The 21,692-nt window shown below is 34.1% G+C and overlaps 2 protein-coding genes across 4 annotated transcripts in view; both read left to right on the top strand.

Annotated features, from left to right (window-relative positions):
- LOC111047184 (cleavage stimulation factor subunit 2) overlaps window positions 1–21,684 on the top strand; it is a 61,043-nt gene extending 39,359 nt beyond the window's left edge. For 2 of the 3 annotated variants that reach the window (XM_039439524.1, XM_039439518.1), the window contains 4 exons: window positions 477–506; window positions 3,374–3,417; window positions 5,166–5,344; window positions 21,457–21,684. In XM_039439524.1, coding sequence (XP_039295458.1) covers window positions 477–506; window positions 3,374–3,417; window positions 5,166–5,344; window positions 21,457–21,576 — 373 coding nt within the window. In that variant the 3' untranslated portion in view covers window positions 21,577–21,684. The remainder of the gene's footprint in view (window positions 1–476; window positions 507–3,373; window positions 3,418–5,165; window positions 5,345–21,456) is intronic. The other variant, XM_039439532.1, reaches the window with a different exon arrangement.
- Window positions 17,828–18,774, top strand: LOC120353987. Its single transcript, XM_039439631.1, has 2 exons — window positions 17,828–18,309; window positions 18,676–18,774. The coding sequence occupies exon 1, from the start codon at window positions 17,847–17,849 to the stop codon at window positions 18,249–18,251; it is 405 nt and encodes a 134-aa protein (XP_039295565.1). The 5' UTR covers window positions 17,828–17,846; the 3' UTR covers window positions 18,252–18,309; window positions 18,676–18,774.
- Window positions 21,685–21,692: the final 8 nt, after the last annotated feature.

Genomic DNA, 21,692 nt, shown 5'->3' with positions numbered 1-21,692 from the left:
ATGAATCTAGCCTCGCGCCTACAGCCGCATTGTATTAGCGGATGTAATCTGTATATACATCGATTTAGAATCTATAGCAACTAATAGCAGCTGCTCGGTTGGAATAGTGGAGTCGTCGCTAAGGAATTTCACATTTAATTTATTATGTGATTTTTTACTTTGATGTGATTATTGTTACTAAATTGTCAGTTGGTATGATTACTGATCACCGATAAACTGTTTATTTTTCAATTAATTTTCTTGAGCTTGATAAATATCATGAACGAAATAATTCAAATCCGAATACCTCGAATATATTTGAGTGAAGATTGGTATATTCAATTAGAGCTGCATTTCAACTAGTTACTTTGTAAATCAACTAATGTACAGAGATTTGAAAATTCATTCCATGAATTGAATTGAATAATGAAGTATGAGATTTTCTTGTGATGCACGTACAATCTTTGAATAACTTGAAACATGTTTGTTCTATTCAGCACCATACCTCCTCAGGAATTTATGGAGAGGTAAGTCAGTTTCATTGTGACTACTTACGGATTATTGCTTGGTTATACTTTCACAAAATTGTGTAACCAGTGAATTGGATTCATAGTCCGGGCGCAATTGTCATTCCGTGATCAATTTTGAGTAACAGCTGTGGAAGAAGTCTCAATTTCTTCGTTAGGACCAGCATAATAAGGATCGTGATGATGATAAGTCGAAATCACAGGCAAACACCTCAAAAACAAGATGGCAGCCAAAATGTTCAGTGTTTTGCTATATCGCTTGTATTCCAATAACCGTTCAAGATATTCAACTTTTTTTTTGAACGAAAATATTTTTTAAATCTTTCTCTACAAATTTTGTTCTATTTCTATATATAAAAATGAATGTCTGTACTTGTGTGTTTGTTAAGCTGGGTTTACACCAAATTTATTAACAAAATGTTAATAACAACTTAATCCTTATAGATTCTATTAGATTGAACGGAACTTGACAAACACATATGTTCATCATATGTATGATAAGTTATGTTCAATCTAATAGAATCTATAAGGATTAAGTTATTAACATTTTGTTAATAACTTTTGTGTAAACCCAGCTTTAGTTTGTTTGTTCCCTATAGACTCGAAAATTACTTGACAAAACGGCATGAAACTTTGGGAATATGTTGTGTAAATATTGGGGATGGTTTCTGGCCAGAAATTTTAATGGGGGGACTAATAATAATTAATTATTAATCCATTTTACAGACCTATGTTTTTGAAATTTTAGGCCGAGTAGCTACTTATAATTTAGCATCTAAAGTTACCAGCTGTATAATAAACACGTCATCCTGTGATCAATTGTGTTCTGGTATTAAAACGGTGGTTTGGAGTTGAAGTTTGTGTACCGTAGTTGATTGGTACCAGCTGTAGATAATCGTTCCTTAGAAGACCTATACAAATAATTATCACTCCCCTATCATAGAGAAACTGAAATAGTTATTTGTGCAACTAGTGCGCAAAGTGGCAGTTTGCTGCACCGAAAGAAACGTTTACGCACGAGCCGTAGGCAAGGGCGGAATGGTTTCTTGAGTGCAGCAGAGGAACTTTGCGCACGTATTTCACATTAAATTTTTCCTACAGTTGCCATTGAATATGAGAAGTGGTTGATTATGGGTGAACTGATGGCTGAAATGCATCAAATGTTTGTCTGTATAATTTTGTTATTAATAACATCTTTAATTTATTTTGAACTAGATAATCCAATTAAAAATTAATAATCGATAATTTATTCTAATTAAAAATTAAATTAATCCAATTAATTTGAGAATTCGAATAATTTTGAGTAAATATTAATTTCTTGAAAAATTTTCAACCAATCAATTTATGAATGAAAAAATATTATTTGAAATAATGAATAATTAATAATATTAAAAATGTATAATTTGATGAGTTCTCATTTTTATTTATTTGAAAATCAGAAAAAATATAGATGGAACAAATTTGCATTTGTTTGTTCAACAAAATACACGCCAACAATGTCAGCAGTTGATTGAGATGGCTGCAAGATAATACGCAAAGTAATACGTTGCACACTAGAGCGGAAAAGTGATTCTTTGCGTTCTGTAATCAATGCAGGAATGGTCACTTTTCAAGGTAACTGTAGGAAAGATAATTATTCATATCATGAAAGAGAGTTGTTCATATTGCAATCATTAATTACTGAAGAATGACAGACTAAAATGATTTTTTTTTAAATTTAGCTCAGCTTATATTCATTCTAAAATAGAAGATGGAAAGGATATGGAATTCTGTGTAATTCATCGTATATTTCCTGGACCATCTATTGACAATCAACAACTATGAAAACATTGAATTCATCTTTGAAACACTGATTTAACCTACCGGTATATATTTTTTTCAATTCAACACTTTACTGATAGATATTACTACCAATTGATCGAGAATATGTTGCAATGTCGGAATAATATATGCTACATGACTAAGCACATAGGAAGTCCGTATTGAGATGTAAATGAAAATATTGATTGTCAGATAAATTTCATGATTCACCAAATAAAGTCAAGTGAGACATGAGATACATTGACTTTTGGCGGTACGAAGTTCGCCGGGTAAGCTAGTTTCCATCTTGACTACTTCAAGATAGAGACTTGAAAATGGCCTCAATCTCTTCGTTACAACAAGCCGAATAAGAATATTGATGATGGAAACAACGAAAATAATCGACATCATTAAAAAATTCAAGATGGCGGTCATTATTAACAGAAATTTATACATCTCATGCTAGTCAGTTATTGTGAGAGATATACGATTGATTTCACCACCAAAGAGTTTAGAATCGACTAATCTATTATATTCTTATAATAGTCTCATTTGGGCTACTTTTTTCGTGATTAATCTAACTTCAAAAACTTGAAACATACATTTTTCGGGGACAATATTCCACTTTCCTTTCCACTATTCCACTTTATATGAATTCGCAGTAGACATACTTGCAGTATTCGCAGTATTATTATTATTGGCACAGTGTTGTAGAATATTCCCAAAGCTCCAAAATAACGTCTGATTGAAGGCTGTAAGTCCATATTTTACAGCTATAGCGTCATAGGAAAAAGAGTGAAAAGTACTGTTTGCTGTGTTTGCAACCGAAAACACGGGGTTTCCACTAAAAAATTGATTTTCAATATTTCAAGTACGATGAAATGAATTCGAATTCAGATATTCGAAGAAATACATTGTTGTGATGGAGCCTGTATAGTATTCCTGTCAGGATTGAAATCCAATATCACAATGTGTTTAAGTAAAAATCTGTAATTCAGAACTAGTTTGATAAGATCTCATTTATTATTCATTCTGTTGTTAATTTCCGAAAATATTTTATTTTTCAGCTTTCCCCGGGACCCTCGAGCATACCAAAGAGACCCCAGAGCAGGTATGCCTTCAAGTTGCACTCGAAATTATCTTAATATTCAATTTATTATTCATTCAATTTCATGTATCCAAACCCACTTGATATGCATCCTTTTAAAAACACACTTGGTATAAGAAAATGTTTCGTGTATTGAACAAAAAAATCAAACAACACTATGTTGGAAAGAAGAAACGGGAAATAATATCTTGCCAACTATGGCTTTCCGTATGGAAGGTCGTTAGTAGTCAAAACTATTGTAAGTAAAGGGTAATATATGAATAAAGCAAGAAAGAAATGAATATATAAGAACAAATTAATAAAAACCTTGTAGTAATTTTTTATCACGTTTCCCAACTGGACAAGCACAAATAAAGTTGGTGGACCTATCAAGTCGTTTTCAAATCATTACTGGTCGACAGTCAGATAATAGCTAAAAACACTAAAGAAGACAAGTTCTTACAACCAGTACTACATGCACTGCAGACAGGAGAATGAATCTGTTGAGAAATTGAGTTTCCATGACAATGAACTATCACTTCAGGATGGATGTATATTCAAAGGTTGTAGGGTACTAATACCATCAACGCTTCAACGCGTTCTACTCAAAGAACTGCATGTTGGACACTTTGGTATGGATAAGATGAAATCTTTGGCTAGAAGTTATTGTACATGTAAGAACATTGAAAATATGGTAAGGACTTGTAAACTGCTGCTGCGGCCACGGTCTAATATAGGAGCAGGAGCACACGAAGGAACTTTAAGAGCCAAGAGAGAGTTTAGGGTGGGAGACAAAGTACAAGCACGAAATTATTCGAATCCTCGACTGAAGTGGGGCTTTGGAGAAATAATTGCAAGAGAAAGTGAGCTCATATATGAAGTGAAAATGGAGGATGGTTCAATATGGAGAAGACATATTGACCAACTTCTCAAGTGTGCAGTTTGAGTGGGGAGAAATGTCACATGGTTACACTTTATGGTTGCTATGGACAACCAACTTAATGAATACTTTGTTCATAAGTTATTCAGTTTGATAATAACAATATGAACACTTGCAGTACTCTTTATTAGAATATTACAACGACTAGTTTCGACCATAACTTGGCTCATTTTCCTCAATCATCGAAATGTTGTTATGGTCGAAACTAGTCGTTCTAAAATTTTAAATAATAAAGGGTACTACACATTTTCATATTGTTATTATTAATTTGTGAAAAAGTAGCCCATTCAAGTGAAGTGTTATTCAGTTTGTATTCAATTATATAATGTGTAATATGTTATTGTAATGTGTGTTTGTGAACATTTTTTGTGAGGCAATAAATTTGATTTTGATTTTGATTTGAAATGGACGTAAATTCAGCATACAATATTCATTATATTAGAACATAACATTGGAAAATCTTTTATGAAATAAAAGAAACTAAGTCAAGTCAATTACCAAGTTGTTTATTTATAATGAGTATACATTTTATTAGAAAACAAAGAGTTCCGTTCCTACTCTGGCTACACAAAATGAATATATTTAAATAATTCCTTAGATTAGATAGAATTTGAAACAAAATAGTACTCAGTCAATCAAAACTATTTATTGGTTTTTTAAATGAAAAAATGTTAATGTATTTTAATTGATCGGAGTATTATAAATTATTTTTGATTCTCTACTTTTTCCACTAGATGTTAATACTGTAGCTGTATATAGTTATAGCTACTAGTATAGTTGTTTTGCCAACATTTTGTGAGTTTTTGACTGATTGGTTGATGTTTTGTGGAAGGAATGGTGCCTCCTCCTCCGCCTCCGGTTGCAATGCCGCCGCGCCCAGTCGCCGCCCCCGGCCCTGTGTTGCCACCTCCGCCGCCCCCCGGACCCCAACCTCCTCAACTGTCATCCGCCATCAGTGCCGGAGCACGACTCACTGCCGGAATTCCGTCCGGTGCTACTGACCAGGAGAAGGTCAGTCTCTTTCTAGCACTTCATCGTTTATCTATTACCGTATTTCACTTACTTAGAAGAAAATTGATATTTTTTTTGCATCTAGAAGAATGATGTTCAAAATAATTTGATCGACGTTTTCTACTAATGCACTAATCCTGTTTACGTTTCTGTCACGATCATCTCTAGTAGGAAAATGGTAACGTTGCTTACCGGGTAAGGATCGGCAGTAGGGACTCCATGAGTTGCGAGTTAGAAAATTAATATTTTTTGAGAACACGTTCCTATTAACCCTTTGAGCTCTTTTATCCAGTCTAGCTGGATACCACATTTCTCACTACAGCTCTGAACATAAAAGACGGGTGTCTGCGCGTTAGCTCTCATATCCAGCATCGCTGGCTACCCCCTTTTCCTGCTACAGCTCTCTTCATAATTTCCATAGTTGACCGTACAGCTTTGGCATTTGCACAGTAGTAACTCTCAAAATCTATCAAACTGGAGTATTTAGTATCCAAATATTAGAATGTTATTTTTTTTATTCTACAAAGCTAATTTTACTTCATCATATTGTTCATTTCATCTATTTCATGTTTTTTGATAAGCCAATACAAAATAAAATCCTTATTTTTTATTAAATACCTTTTATACAGGGTGTCCCAAAACTAAAGTGCCAAACTTCGGGAATAGGTTCTATGGGTCAAAACAAAGAGAAAATGTGGAATAATTTTTTTCGTTTATGAGATATTCGCCATTTTGTATTTTTTACAAAATATTATTTTTCTTCCAAGTTATCCAACCGATCGCTATAAAAATCGGTAGGTATGTTTAAATAAGAGAGATGATTTGTAGAAAAAATATTCAACTTTGTCCAATTCGAAAATTCAAAATGATGGATGGCCATTCTAAACTTTCAATCCAAAATTGCGGGAAACGGTGATAGAGAAATTTACCAAGAACAATTTTTTTAGGAAATTATATTTACAATCAGTCAACACCAAAAATAATTTGAATTCATTATGAATTTTCTTATTCAAGCACAAGAAAATCATAATTTGATGTTAATACAGATTGATAGGCTTCCTTGCTATTTACAACAAATTGATGTTTTGCTGCCTCGTAACACACATTTCATTGTATCTCTGTTATGCTTTGTCCAATTCTAATTTTTTTGGTGTTGACTGATTATAAATAAAATTTCCTAAAAAAATTGTTCTTGATAATTTCTCTATCAAAGTTTTCCCGCAATTTTGGATTGAAAGTTTAAAATGCCCGCCATTTTGAATTTTCGAATTGGACAAAGTTGAATATTTTTTCTACAGTTCATCTCTCTTATTTGAACATACCTACCTATCTATTTTTATAGCGATCGGTTGGATAACTTTAAAGATAAAAATTATTTTTTAAAAAATACAAAATGGCGAATATCTCGTAAATGAAGCGTTTTAGGAAAAAAAATATTCCACATTTTCTCTTTGTTTTGACCCATAGAACCTATTCCCGAAGTTTGGCACTTTACTTTTGGGACACTTGAGCTTACTCTTATTAAGTGCGCCGCCCATCAAATGACGTCATTCAATCTGAAACCAGCCTGGGGTAGTTCACTAAACAACCGCCGCTCTAGCGCTAGCGCTAGATGGCAACTCCGAGTTCACCAACCTTCCGCCACGCGCTAACTGGCGCTACAGTAGCGTCAACTCGAGGTCATTCGGCCAGCGCCGTATCTAGAAATAGATCCTATGTTGCCACATTGAAGCAGCTGTCGCGGTGTTGCCAGATTTCAGCCTCTGTCTCCTAAACAGAGTTTCTACATTTCTTGCAGGCTGGCCAGTATTCACAACTCCAAGCATACCCAGCTCCATAGTAGAGATTATGATGAAGGGACTGGGGAAGGTTAGTGAGGGTTTGAGTTACATTTTATCATACCTCAAACCATCTGAAATTATCAAAAAACGAAAATCATCCCCTATTTTATGTATACCGCAAAATCTTGGGGTAGTTTTTTGGATTTTTTTTTATTATTGATTTTTGTAGTAGACAGGATGCTGGAAACAGTGGAATGGACTATTCATGATTTTTCTCATTTTTGGGGTTGAAATTTAGGGATGAGAAAAATGAAATCCTTTGTTGTTGAGATATCAGAAAAATTCTGTTTGTCATTCAATTCTACTCTTTGAGAGGATTTTTTCGTTTTTTTTATCATTTTATTATTAATGATTAGGGGGTGGTTAACGAAATAAGTGTAGTTTTTTTAGAATTCTCTGTTTGAGGCAATTTTTTTTTGGAAATGGTAGATAGTGCTTAATAGATAAAAATTTATAATTTTTTCAATGGTTGCTGAGGGTTGAAATCGTTAGGGGTTAACCATTTTTAAAACTTTAAATATTGGAATTTCGAAAAATTCTTTTTTCCATCAAGTGTTCAAAGAGATGAAGAAACGTATTTAATGTTTTGTTCTAAAATCATCCCCTACTGAGTTATTGGGAACTTTATTAACATTAAAAAACAACCCCTAAAATGGAGTGTTTTTTTTTTAAATCATTTTCTATTTTATAAGTTGAACTTGGAAATTTTTGGTGAGCTTGAACTTTTTAAGCATAACAAGATGATGAAGCATAGAAGATAATATACAATTACCAAAAACAGACCAATACCCAAAACCACTTTTTTGGACTCAGGGGACCTTGAAACGTATAGAAATTTAGAAATTGGGGTACCTTAATTTTTTTCGGAAAGCAATACTTTCCTTACCTATGGTAATAGGGTAAAAAGAACACAGTCGAGATATATTTCATCTGTAGAACAGCTGTTTTGACGAATTTTAAAATAATCGAATTTCGCAATTTACACAAAGGAAAAAGTACTCTGAAAACAATAATTATATAGTAGTCTGATCGTAGTTTCAAATATGTTGCCGCCAATCGTCATTATGTTATTCCCCTAAATTATTCTCATTTACGAATGAGGCTTACAGTTCAATGAGCAAGGAAAGTTGTGAGTGTACCACACCAGATTTTTTAATTAAAGTTTATGTTCGTCAATGTCGAGACATTTCGAGCAGAAAACATGAAATTTTCGACATGCTGGGAAACTTTTTTGTTTCAAAAGATAAATGGGTGGTGAAAGCGAGAAAGTTTCTCACAAATAATTTAAATTATCTCTTCAATTGTCAAACGTACTCGGAACAACGTATTTTGGCCTCTCAGGAGTTTCAAAGTCAAGGATAGCAGCTGAATGGTATGCCACCATAGGCTGGGATCATCAATCATCCCATCAATAGCTGGGATCAACAAAAACAAAATACAGAACAATTGAAAAATTCAGCAACTGCAAGCCACATGATTATAAAATAGTGAAAATGACAACCTCGCCTCGAATAATCCAAGCAGTGTTTCATTACAGCCTTTCTAGAGGCAATCAGCTGCTTATGTTTGAAATAATTCAGTCAAATATCTCCAGGGGTGCCTATCCCCCCCAACGTCGATGACGCCAACCCCCCCACCCGAATGAGCTAAAGATCCCCCCCTTATTTTTGGGTCTTCCTGTTGAACAAATGAGAGTGGGATGTGGGACTATTGAATAACAAGTAAGCTGAATGTTGGGGCTGTAGGCCTACGCCTCACAAACTACAACTTTAGGAGTCCTAAAAACGAAATATTGTAGCTTCAAGTACATACCGTCGACTTGGGGTGACTTTGTCTACCCCGGGGTGACTTTGTCCCACCTCGAAGAAAAATATTCAGATTAGTTTATCTCCGATCTCTGTTATTCGAAATTGATGTTCAACATTGATACCCGTAGCCCTAATCATTATCGAGGATCTACAATTGATATCTTGTCGAATCTCGATATACAGGGTGATTCTTAATTATGGTAAAATAATTTAATACGTGATAGTAGAGGTAAAAATAAGAAAAAAAGTTCTTATAAACATAAACGCTTCATTAGCTGTATAGCTCACAGGGTGAAAGATTTCGCCCGGAATCAAGTTCCGGGGGATATGTTTATAAGAACTTTTTTTCTTATTTTTACCTCTACTATCATGTATCAAATTATTTTACCATAATTAAGAATCACACTGTATTAGTTGGATTATTGACATAGAAACTAACTTCTTCATCTTGTGATTTTGTTGTCAGAAAACTTTGTGTTAGAAAACTTATTTCTAAAAGACTTATGATATCGGCAAGTACATATTATATTGGCCTTTTTATTGTATTTCAATTGGTATATCCATAGTTCAAATGGTTAGGATTCTGTTCTAGTTGAAAACAACGAGGTCATTTTTAGTTTAACTTGGGGTGACTTTGTCCCAGTATAAAAATTGTGATATGCAGGATATGATGCAAATACAATTCAAAATATGATAAATATAATGTATTCTACCTAATAAAACAAAATATTCACCTTGCTTAAAATTAATACGTTCACAATATTCATTTTCTACTGATTCTGCAGTTGGAGCCATCTTGCCATAAGATTTTTAGGCAGCAGAAACTGAAATATTTTTCAATAAATAATTTGTGATTTTTTGAAGTGGATTTCATTTGTTTTTAATGTCATTGTTCATTTCAAAGGTTAACAGTTTCACTTTGTCTAACTCATGAAAATTAACTTTTTCCATATATTTTTTAAAGTGAGAAAAAGTCACCCCATCCCCTGGTTGACATTGTCTCTTATTTTCAAAAAAATATATCGTTGTTAAAGTTAAGAAAAATACTAACTTTTTATAATGTAAAATACTCTTCAAACATTGCAGAGTGCAATAAAAAATATTTCAAGAGATTTGTTGCAACTTAAGTATTGATTGCAAGCTGTTTAAAATTTTAAAATTTTGTCCCCAAAATTGGGACAAAGTCAGCCCGGTTTACTGATACCTTATTTTCCCAACTGTTTACTGTTATTCTCACTGTAGCTGGCTTCTGGTTAGAATCCCTCTTGGACCCGGTGCTGGAAGGTGAGGAGACTGCTTGCTACTTGCAAGGATACTGTAGCTCGAATAGTCTTTTTCCTGGCCAGTTATAACACTAGGGGACGGTTTCCGAACTCGGGATTTAGCTAAGTCCTAGACTTTAAACAGCTGGAGTCAGAAAATTGGCTTTCCAAAATGAGGCGTAGTCGCAGTCATTGTCATAGTCATGTTTGAATTAAATTTCGAAAAAACTAGAAAATTGAACACAAAATAAAATAAAGAGAAAATAGTGTAAAGTTTCAGCTACAGCTATTTTGAATTATTTAGCAATGTCTAATTTCGTCAAGAAAAAACGTTTCCAATTATAGAAATGAGAAAATAAAAACTACGACTACTGTTATAAAAGCTGCCACTACGCCCCGTTTTGGAAATAGTCCGGGCGCAAATGTCATTCTGTGGTCATTTTTGGGTAACAGCCGTGGAAGATGTCTCAATTTCTTCGTTAGGTCTAGCAGAATAAGGATCGTTATTGACTCACCCATTTTCATCATTTTTGAGCATATAACAGGATAAAATTGTAAGTGGATAGGAAAAACAATAATTGTGATGATTTATCATTATTAAAAACATTTAAACTGACAGCTGGATTATTAATTGCAATACTTATTACCCAAAGTAGGAAGACAGTTGGTCTACTGTCTACTGACTTTGCTTATTATCTACACGGCAAAGCCCCCTGCCTATTGTGAAAAGTGAGTAAAAAATAATAATTTACAAAGAATACTAATTTTATTTAAAGAATGTGCTGTATCTAAGAATTGGAATAAAAATTATAACGCTGTAAATGAAATAAGCTAATTGAAGACCTCAGAATCAAGATTTGAACCTCAGATTTGGTACATTTTGGAACATAATATCATCTTCTTCCCCACAGCTCATTTACCTCAACATCATCAATTTTTCTTTTTTTGCTTGCATCTTCCGTAACGCCTACCTCTTTCTGCTTTCGCCACTCATGCAACCTTTCACCACCCTTATTTTCAGGCTTTTAGGCTTTTTACGTAACATGCGTTTTTTGTTCCCCATTATTACAAACTGCACTTAAATTCAAAAAATAAGAACACACTGTTGAACAATAAAACTAAACAAAGTTTAAACACTAAAGATTCAACAAAGACAAACTATGGGTAATTCAACAAATAGATAAACAAAACAGCTTCAACTTCCTATAATTTTCTTCCAATTAAACAACTATTATTGTAAGGAACTGTAAATCACCTCACTCGTGGACGCAGCAGAAGACTAGAGTGAACAACCAAACATAATCCACAAGAAATATTCAGATTTGACATTATGTGAAATTTGAGTTCCCTCCAAAATGGGAGTGAGCAAGCGACCGAGCGTGCTACTATCTTACGGCAGTCTGCTGAACTACTACGACAAACCAACCGTCACACTCAGTGGTCCTTTCAGTCAAGTCATGCATTACTTTTGGAATCTCTCACGTCTACAGTTTACATCGGATCTTGTTGAAAAGAATTGCATTGGATAAAGAATTTAATTGAGCAAGGCATGTGTGTTTTCAAATTTCAAATATTCCTTCCAAAACCCTAGAAAAAAATTTTAAACTCTGAAAAGTTTATTTTTGATTCAATTATAGGAAGTAGTTTTAAAATAAAAAAATTAACAAATACATGCTTTGAAGAATTTTATTCTGTTTCCAATGATGTATAATACGTAAATTTCCGTCCATAAATAACGACGCTAAACGTTCCAAAAGATAACATTGATCTAATGGGACATTCAATCCAATATGGCGGTAGATGTCCCACACTCTTAAACCAGTTTCTTCTTAAAATAAAAAATCTTGTTTATTTTCAAGTTTTGAGTAATATTTGGAAAATAATAATCAAGTAATTGAAAAAAATGTCATTATAACTAAGACAATGCCATACATACAATCACAATATCATACAATGACGATAATAATGTATTCAGGGTGAGCCACAAATGGCGAACACGTGCTCTGAACATATTGTATTTAAGAATATGAACACTCGAAGAGCTAGAATAATAAAAAGAACCGTTTCTCGAAACTATTGAGAATGCATTTGAATAGCCTACCTAGCCAGATGACTGGGGTTATTATTCTTTTCAAAGTAGTTTGAGACAAAATTATTCTGTCATAGAGAATTGCTAACAATATATGATAACAGTAACGTCAGTCACTGACACGTCTACAATAGAAACCACATGGTCCACTGTGCTTTGTGTCAACCCTTGTATATATCTATAGCATAAGTTGATGGCAGGTAATGAAGATTGTGAATAGCAATATAGATATATAGTTAGGAGAGAAGTAAATATAGATATGTAGTTTCCAATGTAACCACGTGATCATCATATGCTACAATTTTACCACGTGGTCAGCATATGAATATTATTGAAGCAATTATTTGATGATCAATTATTTGAATGGTGATCACACAAAACCATAAATATGAAACGAGTACATGTTTATAAAAACTAGGGCGTGAAGTAGATTAGGCTATATGTATAAAGTATTCAACAAATATAATATTGTACAATAAATTATAATTTAATAATTATTATAAGCTAATTAAGTTAGTTGAATCCGAATTCATAGGCTAAGGACAAATTTGTAAATAGAGGTGTTCAATATTTTGATTTTATTACTTATTTTCAAGTAACCTGATAAAAGTAATAATAACTGTTTGTTAAATTTTGTTGTTTAAAATTAAACTTGAACTGTTGTACTTTCAAAAAACTTAATCATCTTGTATTTATATCTAATCATTACTATATTTTTGATCAATTTTTTATAAATTCATATAAATTTAAAGTTCAATAATAAATTCATAATTAACCTTTGTTTTGCCTTTCACTTTATACATTCCCTTACACACGACCCTGATCTATCTATCTTTATCTTTTTCTTCAATACTATTATTAGTTCAGTGAGTGAAATATAAGTATCCACACAGTGAGTGAAGTTACAGTAAAGTAATTAATTTTATCAAATCAATTCAATTTCATTAGTTTAATTTTATCAATTCATAGTAATTGATTGGCGCCGGGCAAAATACCGTATAGAGTGAGGGAGTTCGAAACCCACTCTAAACAAAGACCGACAGTGGAAAGAGTTCAAAATTGGCGCCCAACGTGGGGCCAGATTCTAAGTTAATCTGCTGAAGTGTATCAAGTGAAAGTGCATAATAGTGAATTGGTATATATAATCACCTCCATTTGTGTGAAATTCTTATTGAGTGGGCTACAGAAGTGTGATAATTATTATTATTAGTATTGCCAGGTGGGAAAGTTATCTGTTTAAATTCTTCAAATTCTCAGTGTTTAACCTATTCACTTGATTATTTTGTATGTAAATTTTTGAATTCGTATTTGGTGCGCTCAACCATATGTAGATTTCTATATAGGTTATAAGAAAGTTGATATTATTTATTCTCATTCAATATTACTTTAGGGGTAGGTTCATTTTAAAAGTCTGTTATTTGGGTTTAATCAATCATTCAGTAGGCTATGTTATTTTGATGAATATAGTTTTGGGTTATATTAGTAGAATTGGGTATAGAAGTAGAGAATTGGAAGCTCTGAGTATAGTGTCATTTACATCTTTTGTATATTGTTTTATCCAGTCAAGCATCATAGAAATCTAATTTTGAATTTTTTATTTGTGGGTGTAGTTTATTAAACAGTATTTTAATCTTCTGTATGAACATTATTTGGGTCATGTATGAGCTTTGTGATAAGTAGGATTAGTAATAGGTTCGTAGTATAGGTTACCTATGTCAGGATATTTTCTTAGAAATAGGGTTGTAAACACACTTCAATCAGACACAATGGCAACAAATGAGAGCAGCACAACAAATTTCGAAAGCAGTGAGGGCAGCACAGACAACACCATCGAGACCAGTGAAAGTCACGAGCAATATTCACCGGAGATGTTACCGAATTCTGACGCATTAAATCAACCTGGTGACTCTCACAACGACCAAGAACAAATTCCAAGTGAAAAAAGCTGTAGAGTAGGACTATCAGGGAAAGAAATGGACAAGATTTTCAACTTATTAACAAGTATGAGGGAAGATATGGGTGCCAGTTTCGAAGAAAGCCGGACAAGTATGAGCAAGCAATTCGAAGAAAACAGTAAGAAATTGGAAGAAAACAGTGAGAAATTGGAAGAAAACAATAAGAAATTGGAAGAAAACAGTAAGAATTGGAAGAGAATAAGAAATAAATGAACGAAAAGTTAGAAAGGTTAAGTAGCAATGTAGAACAGCTGGAGAGAAGATTTGAGAAGAAAATGGAGGAAAAAACTAAAGAGATTTGTGGTGAGATAGCAATGAAAATAACAGCAGTTGAGAAAAACGTCGAAAGAATAGATAAGAGACTTTCAACAGAGATCGCATCGGTGAGAAAGGAGCTATCAGAGAAATCAGGTGGAATGGATAATGCAGCCTTTAAAAGATTTGAGGAGCAGCTCGCAGAATTTTACAGAGAGAAGGAAAGGATGAAAACGGAATTCGAGAAGGCCAGGGCACAACCAATTATCGTCAACACCAGCTGTAGGGGATTGGATGAAGTGCCAAAATTTGAGAAATATCTGGAGAATCCTATGCAATTTTTGATTAAGTTGAAAGAGTATTTGAGGCGTAGTGGGAAAATTAACTGGAGTGAGCAATCAAGCATCATTGAAAAGTCATTTGATAGTCAACACTCAGCATGGTGGATGATTATTCAGGCTAGCATTGACTCTTTAGAACAATTTGAGGAGCATTTCACTAATAAATTCTGGAGCCAACTCATTCAAGATTCAGTGCGAGAGAGATTGAGAACCGGAAAATTAATTAGAGGGAGGAAGTTAAACGCAAGTGAGTACTTCATAAAGCAGATGCTCATAGCAAGGAATTTGACACCGGCACTCTCGGATGAAGAAATTATAATGAAACTAGTCAAACACTATGGAACTGGACTGGAAACAGCTAGATTCAATAGGAATGTTAAGACAGTGCCCGAGATGGAAAAACTATTGGAAGAATGGAGTGTGCAAAATATCGATGTTGAAAAGAATGAATTAAGGGAGAAGCGAGAACAAAAAGAGAAGAATGTATGGGTAAAAAGAGAAGAGAGAAAAAGTCCGCAAATGCAAAGGAGAGAGCAGGAGATTGGTAACGGACAGCAGCGTTGGGACAACAATCTGACTTTCAACGGCGATAAGGGAAGAGATTGAGGGAAGAGATTCATTCGAGATGGAAAATGGAATAGCGACCAGAATGCTTATTGGCAGAACACCAATTCGTCACCAAATGTGAATTGGAGGAGGAGAGACGTGAATCAACCACAGCCACGCAGTCAGCCGAGTCCAACAGGAGAGAAAGGAGAAAAACGGTATCATAAACACGAAAATGCTATAGAGGAGCTTCATGAAGGAAAACAGAGTCAACAGTTTGAAGAAAGGAATCCACAAATGAAGAGAAGCCGATATGGAAACGATAATTTCGGATCAAGGGGAGCAATCAATCATGAGAACTACTCGCAGAGAAGTAAGGCTGATGAAAATGGAAACACCTTTGAACGGAATACAAACTGGAATAGAGGAGGACAGAATGACTACCGACAAAGAGGATTGTCTACAGATGATAATTGGAGGAGAGTGAAGAAAAATATGGAAGATAATAATCAAATCGTTAACTAATTATTATCTGGAATGATTTTCGACTGGGGAACTGTAAATATACGGAATAGTGTAAATAGATAGTATTGAAGAAATTATAATAGACTAGGCCAATTAGGGAATAGATAGTTGCCTGTGAACAATCGATAAACAATGAAGGGAGAAGGACAACAAATGACTCACAAGAAGGACAAAATGAAAGTGTAAGGGCTAGAGTAGAAAGAGAAAGTGGTAACACCTGCGAGATGAGCGAGAGACATGAGAAGGAGTGAGATGGAGAATGTATTGTTCACGGAGTAAACAAGCCAGTAAGCATTGTGCGGAATTCACACAAGGGGTGGATTGAGTAGCCTTATTGTGTGAAGGATGCACCATGCTGAAAAACTTAACTGTAAATATGTGTAGCTGGTAGTATTAATTGTACAGTACAGTATGATGAGGAAAGATAGAAACAAACGAGACGGAAAAAAATGGAGCAGCTGACTAAGTTGACATTATCAGATTACGAGAGTCACTAGGCTAACGGCCAGTCAGAATTCCACGTAACATGCAGCATCCAATGATCTGGTTGTACCGCGATGGAGAACTACAGTGATCTTCAAACTTCTAGACCGTCCATATAATGAACTCATCTTGTGTTGTCTGAAGTGTGAGAACATTAATTGCATTACGTAGTTTACTCTTAATAACCATCCTTTTAGTGTTAATGTCGCAAAGACTAAACTCATGTTTCATTTAGTATTTGCTCTTGAGAGGGGGGTTTTGAGCCACAAATGGCAAACACGTGCTCTGAACATATTGTATTTAAGAATATGAACGCTCGAATAGCTAGAATAATAAAAAGAACCGTTTCTCGAAACTATTGAGAATGCATTTGAATAGCCTACCTAGCCAGATGACTGGGGTTATTATTCTTTTCAAAGTAGTTTGAGACAAAATCATTCTGTCATAGAGAATTGCTAACAATATATGATAACAGTAACGTCAGTCACTGACACGTCTACAATAGAAACCACATGGTCCACTGTGCTTTGTGTCAACCCTTGTATATATCTATAGCATAAGTTGATGGCAGGTAAATGAAGATTGTGAATAGCAATATAGATATATAGTTAGGAGAGAAGTAAATATAGATATGTAGTTTTCAATGTAACCATGTGATCATCATATGCTACAATTTTACCACGTGGTCAGCATATGAATATTATTGAAGCAATTATTTGATGATCAATTATTTGAATGGTGATCACACAAAACCATAAATATGAAACGAGTACATGTTTATAAAAACTATGGCGTGAAGTAGATTAGGCTATATGTATAAAGTATTCAACAAATATAATGTTGTACAATAAATTATAATTTAATAATTATTATAAGCTAATTAAGTTAGTTGAATCCGAATTCATAGGCTAAGGACAAATTTGTAAATAGAATAAATTAGGTATATTTGATTGAAACATGTTGACAATGAGTATAAGAAACCTGCTTAATTAATTAAGTAGTAATTAGTTGGTATCAACAGATCAACAGCGGAGATGAGAGGATCATTTTTGGAACTGGAGGCAGCAGCCAGGAGGGTGGGCCTTGAAATAAATGCAGGCAAGACAAAGGTCATGGTGGCATCCACATCTGAGGCACAAACTCGTGGAATAGGAAGCAGCATATCTATCGGGAATCACAACTTTGAGGTAGTGCAAGAATTCAGGTATTTAGGCTCCCATGTCAATAGGAATAATGACTCCAGCACGGAAATAAAAAAGAGAATAATTCTGGCAAACGGATGCTACTTTGGTATGGCTAAGTATCTGAAAAGTAAAATTCTCAGCAGAGCAACGAAAATCAAGCTGTACAAGTCACTCATCGTGCCAGTGCTCATTTATGGTAGTGAAACTTGGACCATGACAAGGCAAGATGAGGGTCTGCTCAGGAGATTTGAGAGAAAAATCCTGAGAAGGATATTTGGAGCCATTAAGGAAGGAGATGCTTATCGACAGCGACATAATGCTGAGCTGTATGATCTGTATGGGAACAAGGATATAGTTATGGCTATCAAGCTGGGAAGATTGCGATGGGCCGGACATGTGATCTGGGCAGATGACAACTCACCTATTAAGCAAATCCTACAGGCAAAGCCAGAAGGGAAACGTCGACCAGGGAGGCCGCGCCTGAGGTGGTTAGATGTGGTGGATCGGGATGCTGGAGCGGCCGGACTGAGAGGATGGAGACAATTGGCACGGAATAGAGATGATTGGAGGCTTAGGCTTGGGGAGGCCAGGACCCTTGAAGGGTTGTCGCGCCAGTGATGATGATGAATTAGTTGGTATCTTATTAATTTGATTTATTCAACTCGATTGTAATGATGTACTGTATGACATTGTATTTTATTCATTTCATGTATTTATTATTGAAGTATTCGCCATATTAGATTTATAAGATTGATTACTGTATTAATCAAATCAATGCATTCAATTGTCAGTATCCAAACTTTAGAGTTTAAATATTGGTAAAATGTATGATATCATTTGTTTTAATAATGAAGGGGAGCCATAGTTTAAAATGATATAACATAATAAACATTATAGTAAATTTAAATTGATATTTGAATTCAATTTGTAAGCAGAATATTAGCTGAAGAGTTTGAGTGTAGGCGGAGCTAGAGGGCGAAGGGTGATGAGGGGTGGAAAATCGTGGTTCTAGTATATAAACAGGCAGACCATGCCTTGCAAGTTAGTGGCAGTTTAGTGGCAGTTAGTTGCTGTTAGTTGCTGTGAGTCTCTTGGATTTTGGACAGTGTTCAGTGTAGGAGTGAGTTTTTGGTTTCAGACTTCAATTATCCTATAGGGAATTGACTGAGCCAGGTAAAGATTGTATTTAGAATTTTCAATTTTTCTCATTTCAAATCCACACCACCCCACCCTAAAAAGCCCAAATAACTATATCAAATTACATAGCATCAAAGTAAACAGCAAATTTAATTATTTAGCTCTTCTAAATACAAATCTGTAGATACAGTTTTAATTAACTTCTTGAAGCTTACAGTTGAAATTTTCTTCTAAGCACAAATAATAGTTTTTTTAAAGCAAGGCTCCCCTAATCATATTCATTCTTTAAAATTTATCAATTCTCTTATTTTTGACTATAATCGTATTTTTAACTAGAGGTGTTCAATATTTTGATTTTATTACTTATTTTTCAAGTAACCTGATAAAAGTAATAATAACTGTTTGTTAAATTTTGTTGTTTAAAATTAAACTTGAACTGTTGTACTTTCAAAAAACTTAATCATCTTGTATTTATATCTAATCATTACTATATTTTTGATCAATTTTTTATAAATTCATATAAATTTAAAGTTCAATAATAAATTCATAATTAACCTTTGTTTTGCCTTTCACTTTATACATTCCCTTACACACGACCCTGATCTATCTATCTTTATCTTTTTCTTCAATACTATTATTAGTTCAGTGAGTGAAATATAAGTATCCACACAGTGAGTGAAGTTACAGTAAAGTAATTATTTTATCAAATCAATTCAATTTCATTAGTTTAATTTTATCAATTCATAGTAATTGATTGGCGCCGGGCAAAATACTGTATAGAGTGAGGGAGTTCGAAACCCACTCTAAACAAAGACCGACAGTGGAAAGAGTTCAAGGGATATAAAAATCCATGATTCTATAAATACCCAATTTAACGGGGTATTACCCTGGGTATTTACCCCAAGTTTTGAATACCCGGGTATTTTACATCACTAATTCCACATGCCACCAGGCGCGCTTCTGAAGGTTATTCAGTTTGTGCTGTACAAGCATGTGTGCATTACTTATCAGCCTGCCTTCGTATTTTTTGCATTTATTTTTCATTGTACGAGTACTCAGTCCAGTCATGAAGGGTTATTGAGGAAAAAGTTTGAAAGATAATTTTTTACCCCGCAGCTGTGTTTAGGCATAGAGAAACGATAGCGTAAGTAGATATCCCATGGTATAGTATAGGGCGTTTATGTCGCAACTTTTACTGTTATCCCAAGCTGATAGTTCACGTAGTTCTTTCCTATTCAGCTGTGTGACGCTGGTAGTCTCTCAAATTGTGCCGTTCATACACTCTCATCCCAACAAAACAGTAAAAATTGACAGTAATCGGCTTGAGATAACAGTAAAAGTTGCGACATAAATTCCCTATACCATGGGATATCTACTTATGCTATCGTTTCTCTATGGTTTAGGGTAGTAGGGAGGTAAACATAATATCAAAAGTCCCCACCCCTACATCCTGTGCTAAGAGGGTGGTGGTGGCTCAAAGTTACTATTTTTTGTATGCTTCTATCTTGGAACTATGCTTCTTACAGACATGATTATTCAGTACAATTTGAAACTTATAAAATATCCTACAACATGCATTTGACCACTTTCACCATATATTATCTTTTATAGTTTTTGAGATGTCAAATTTTTGAAAAAAACACGTTTGCATCTAATTGTTTGCTCTTTTTGACCTTATGCCTTTTGAACTATTGATTTAAAAAATGTAATGCTGATAATGAGCTTATAGTGCATTAAATTCCCTTTAATTTTATGTATTATTACAATATTTTACGCAATTTCTTAAAACCGTTGCAACAGTTTTATCGTTGAGTGTGAAATCTCCACTTTTACAACAATAGATCAATTATTGACAAGGAATTTGGAGGTAATGTTTTGAACCGATGAGGCTGATTTAAAAGTTTCATTTTTATAGTTTTTGCACGCTCATATCAAGGGAACAGTGCGTTCTATCTATATGACAAACCATGCAAAGATGAAGCTTGATAAATTTCCAGAGTTTTGTGATATCTTCAATAGTTTCCGCGATAACTGCTCTTGAAACTGAGATATTTTAAAACAAAGGTTTTTGATCCACCTTTTGCACTTTCAATGCTTATAACTATCCAACAATGCTTAAACCAAATGTATACTAAGAGTAGGGTTGAAGAGCATTAAATTCTCTTTAATTTGATGAATCATTTCACTATTTTATGCTTTCCTTCAATTGTTAGTGTAGGGGGTGAAATATTCAATTTAGCAACAATAGATCATTCGACAAAGAAATTTGAAGGAAATGTCTGGAGCATAATTTTTGTGCAGCTCTGTTTATCGTATTAAGAAGGTAAACATATCATAAGTGCCTATCCAGCTCTTCTGCTAAAATTGTGGATTAGCTGTACTAAGTTGACACTTATCCGTAAGACGCATAGTTGCCGAGATATATGCGAAAAGCCAAAAAATGATTCCATTGAAACACCCCCAGCAGGGGGAGGAGTGGGGACTTTTGATATGTTTACCTCCCGACTACCCGAAACAGAGCTGCAGTGACTAAAATTGTCTTCTAAACATTTAATACCCTCTTCTTTTGAACATTCATTGCCTGGAGTAACTATTATTATATCAGATATGTCTCATTCTGGAATTTTTCTGTGTGCTTTTTTTCTATGTTTGTTTCAAAAAATAAGTAACATTTTGTTTGTTTCAGGCTGCTTTGATAATGCAGGTATTGCAACTATCAGAAGAGCAGATAGCCATGCTTCCGCCAGAGCAACGTCAAAGTATATTGGTGCTCAAAGAGCAAATAGCAAAGAGCACACATCGCTAGATAGTTTTGTGAAAGAAATATTTTTCCCATATCCTATTCTACAGTTGACTTGATATTGGATTTTATTTGTAACTTATAAAATTAAAAACTAATCCCTTCTTTCAGCTGTAACGTGT

This window comes from Nilaparvata lugens, chromosome 1, assembly GCF_014356525.2.
Source record: "Nilaparvata lugens isolate BPH chromosome 1, ASM1435652v1, whole genome shotgun sequence".
NCBI classification, from domain to species: Eukaryota; Metazoa; Arthropoda; class Insecta; order Hemiptera; family Delphacidae; genus Nilaparvata; species Nilaparvata lugens.
Note: the sequence above shows the minus strand (reverse complement) of the source record. Positions and strands in the feature narration are given on the sequence as shown.

What these genes read in the sequence shown, in the direction of transcription:
- LOC120353987 (XM_039439631.1), top strand. Translation starts at nt 17,847, where the DNA reads ATGACAAGGCAAGATGAGGGTCTGCTCAGGAGATTTGAGAGAAAAATC.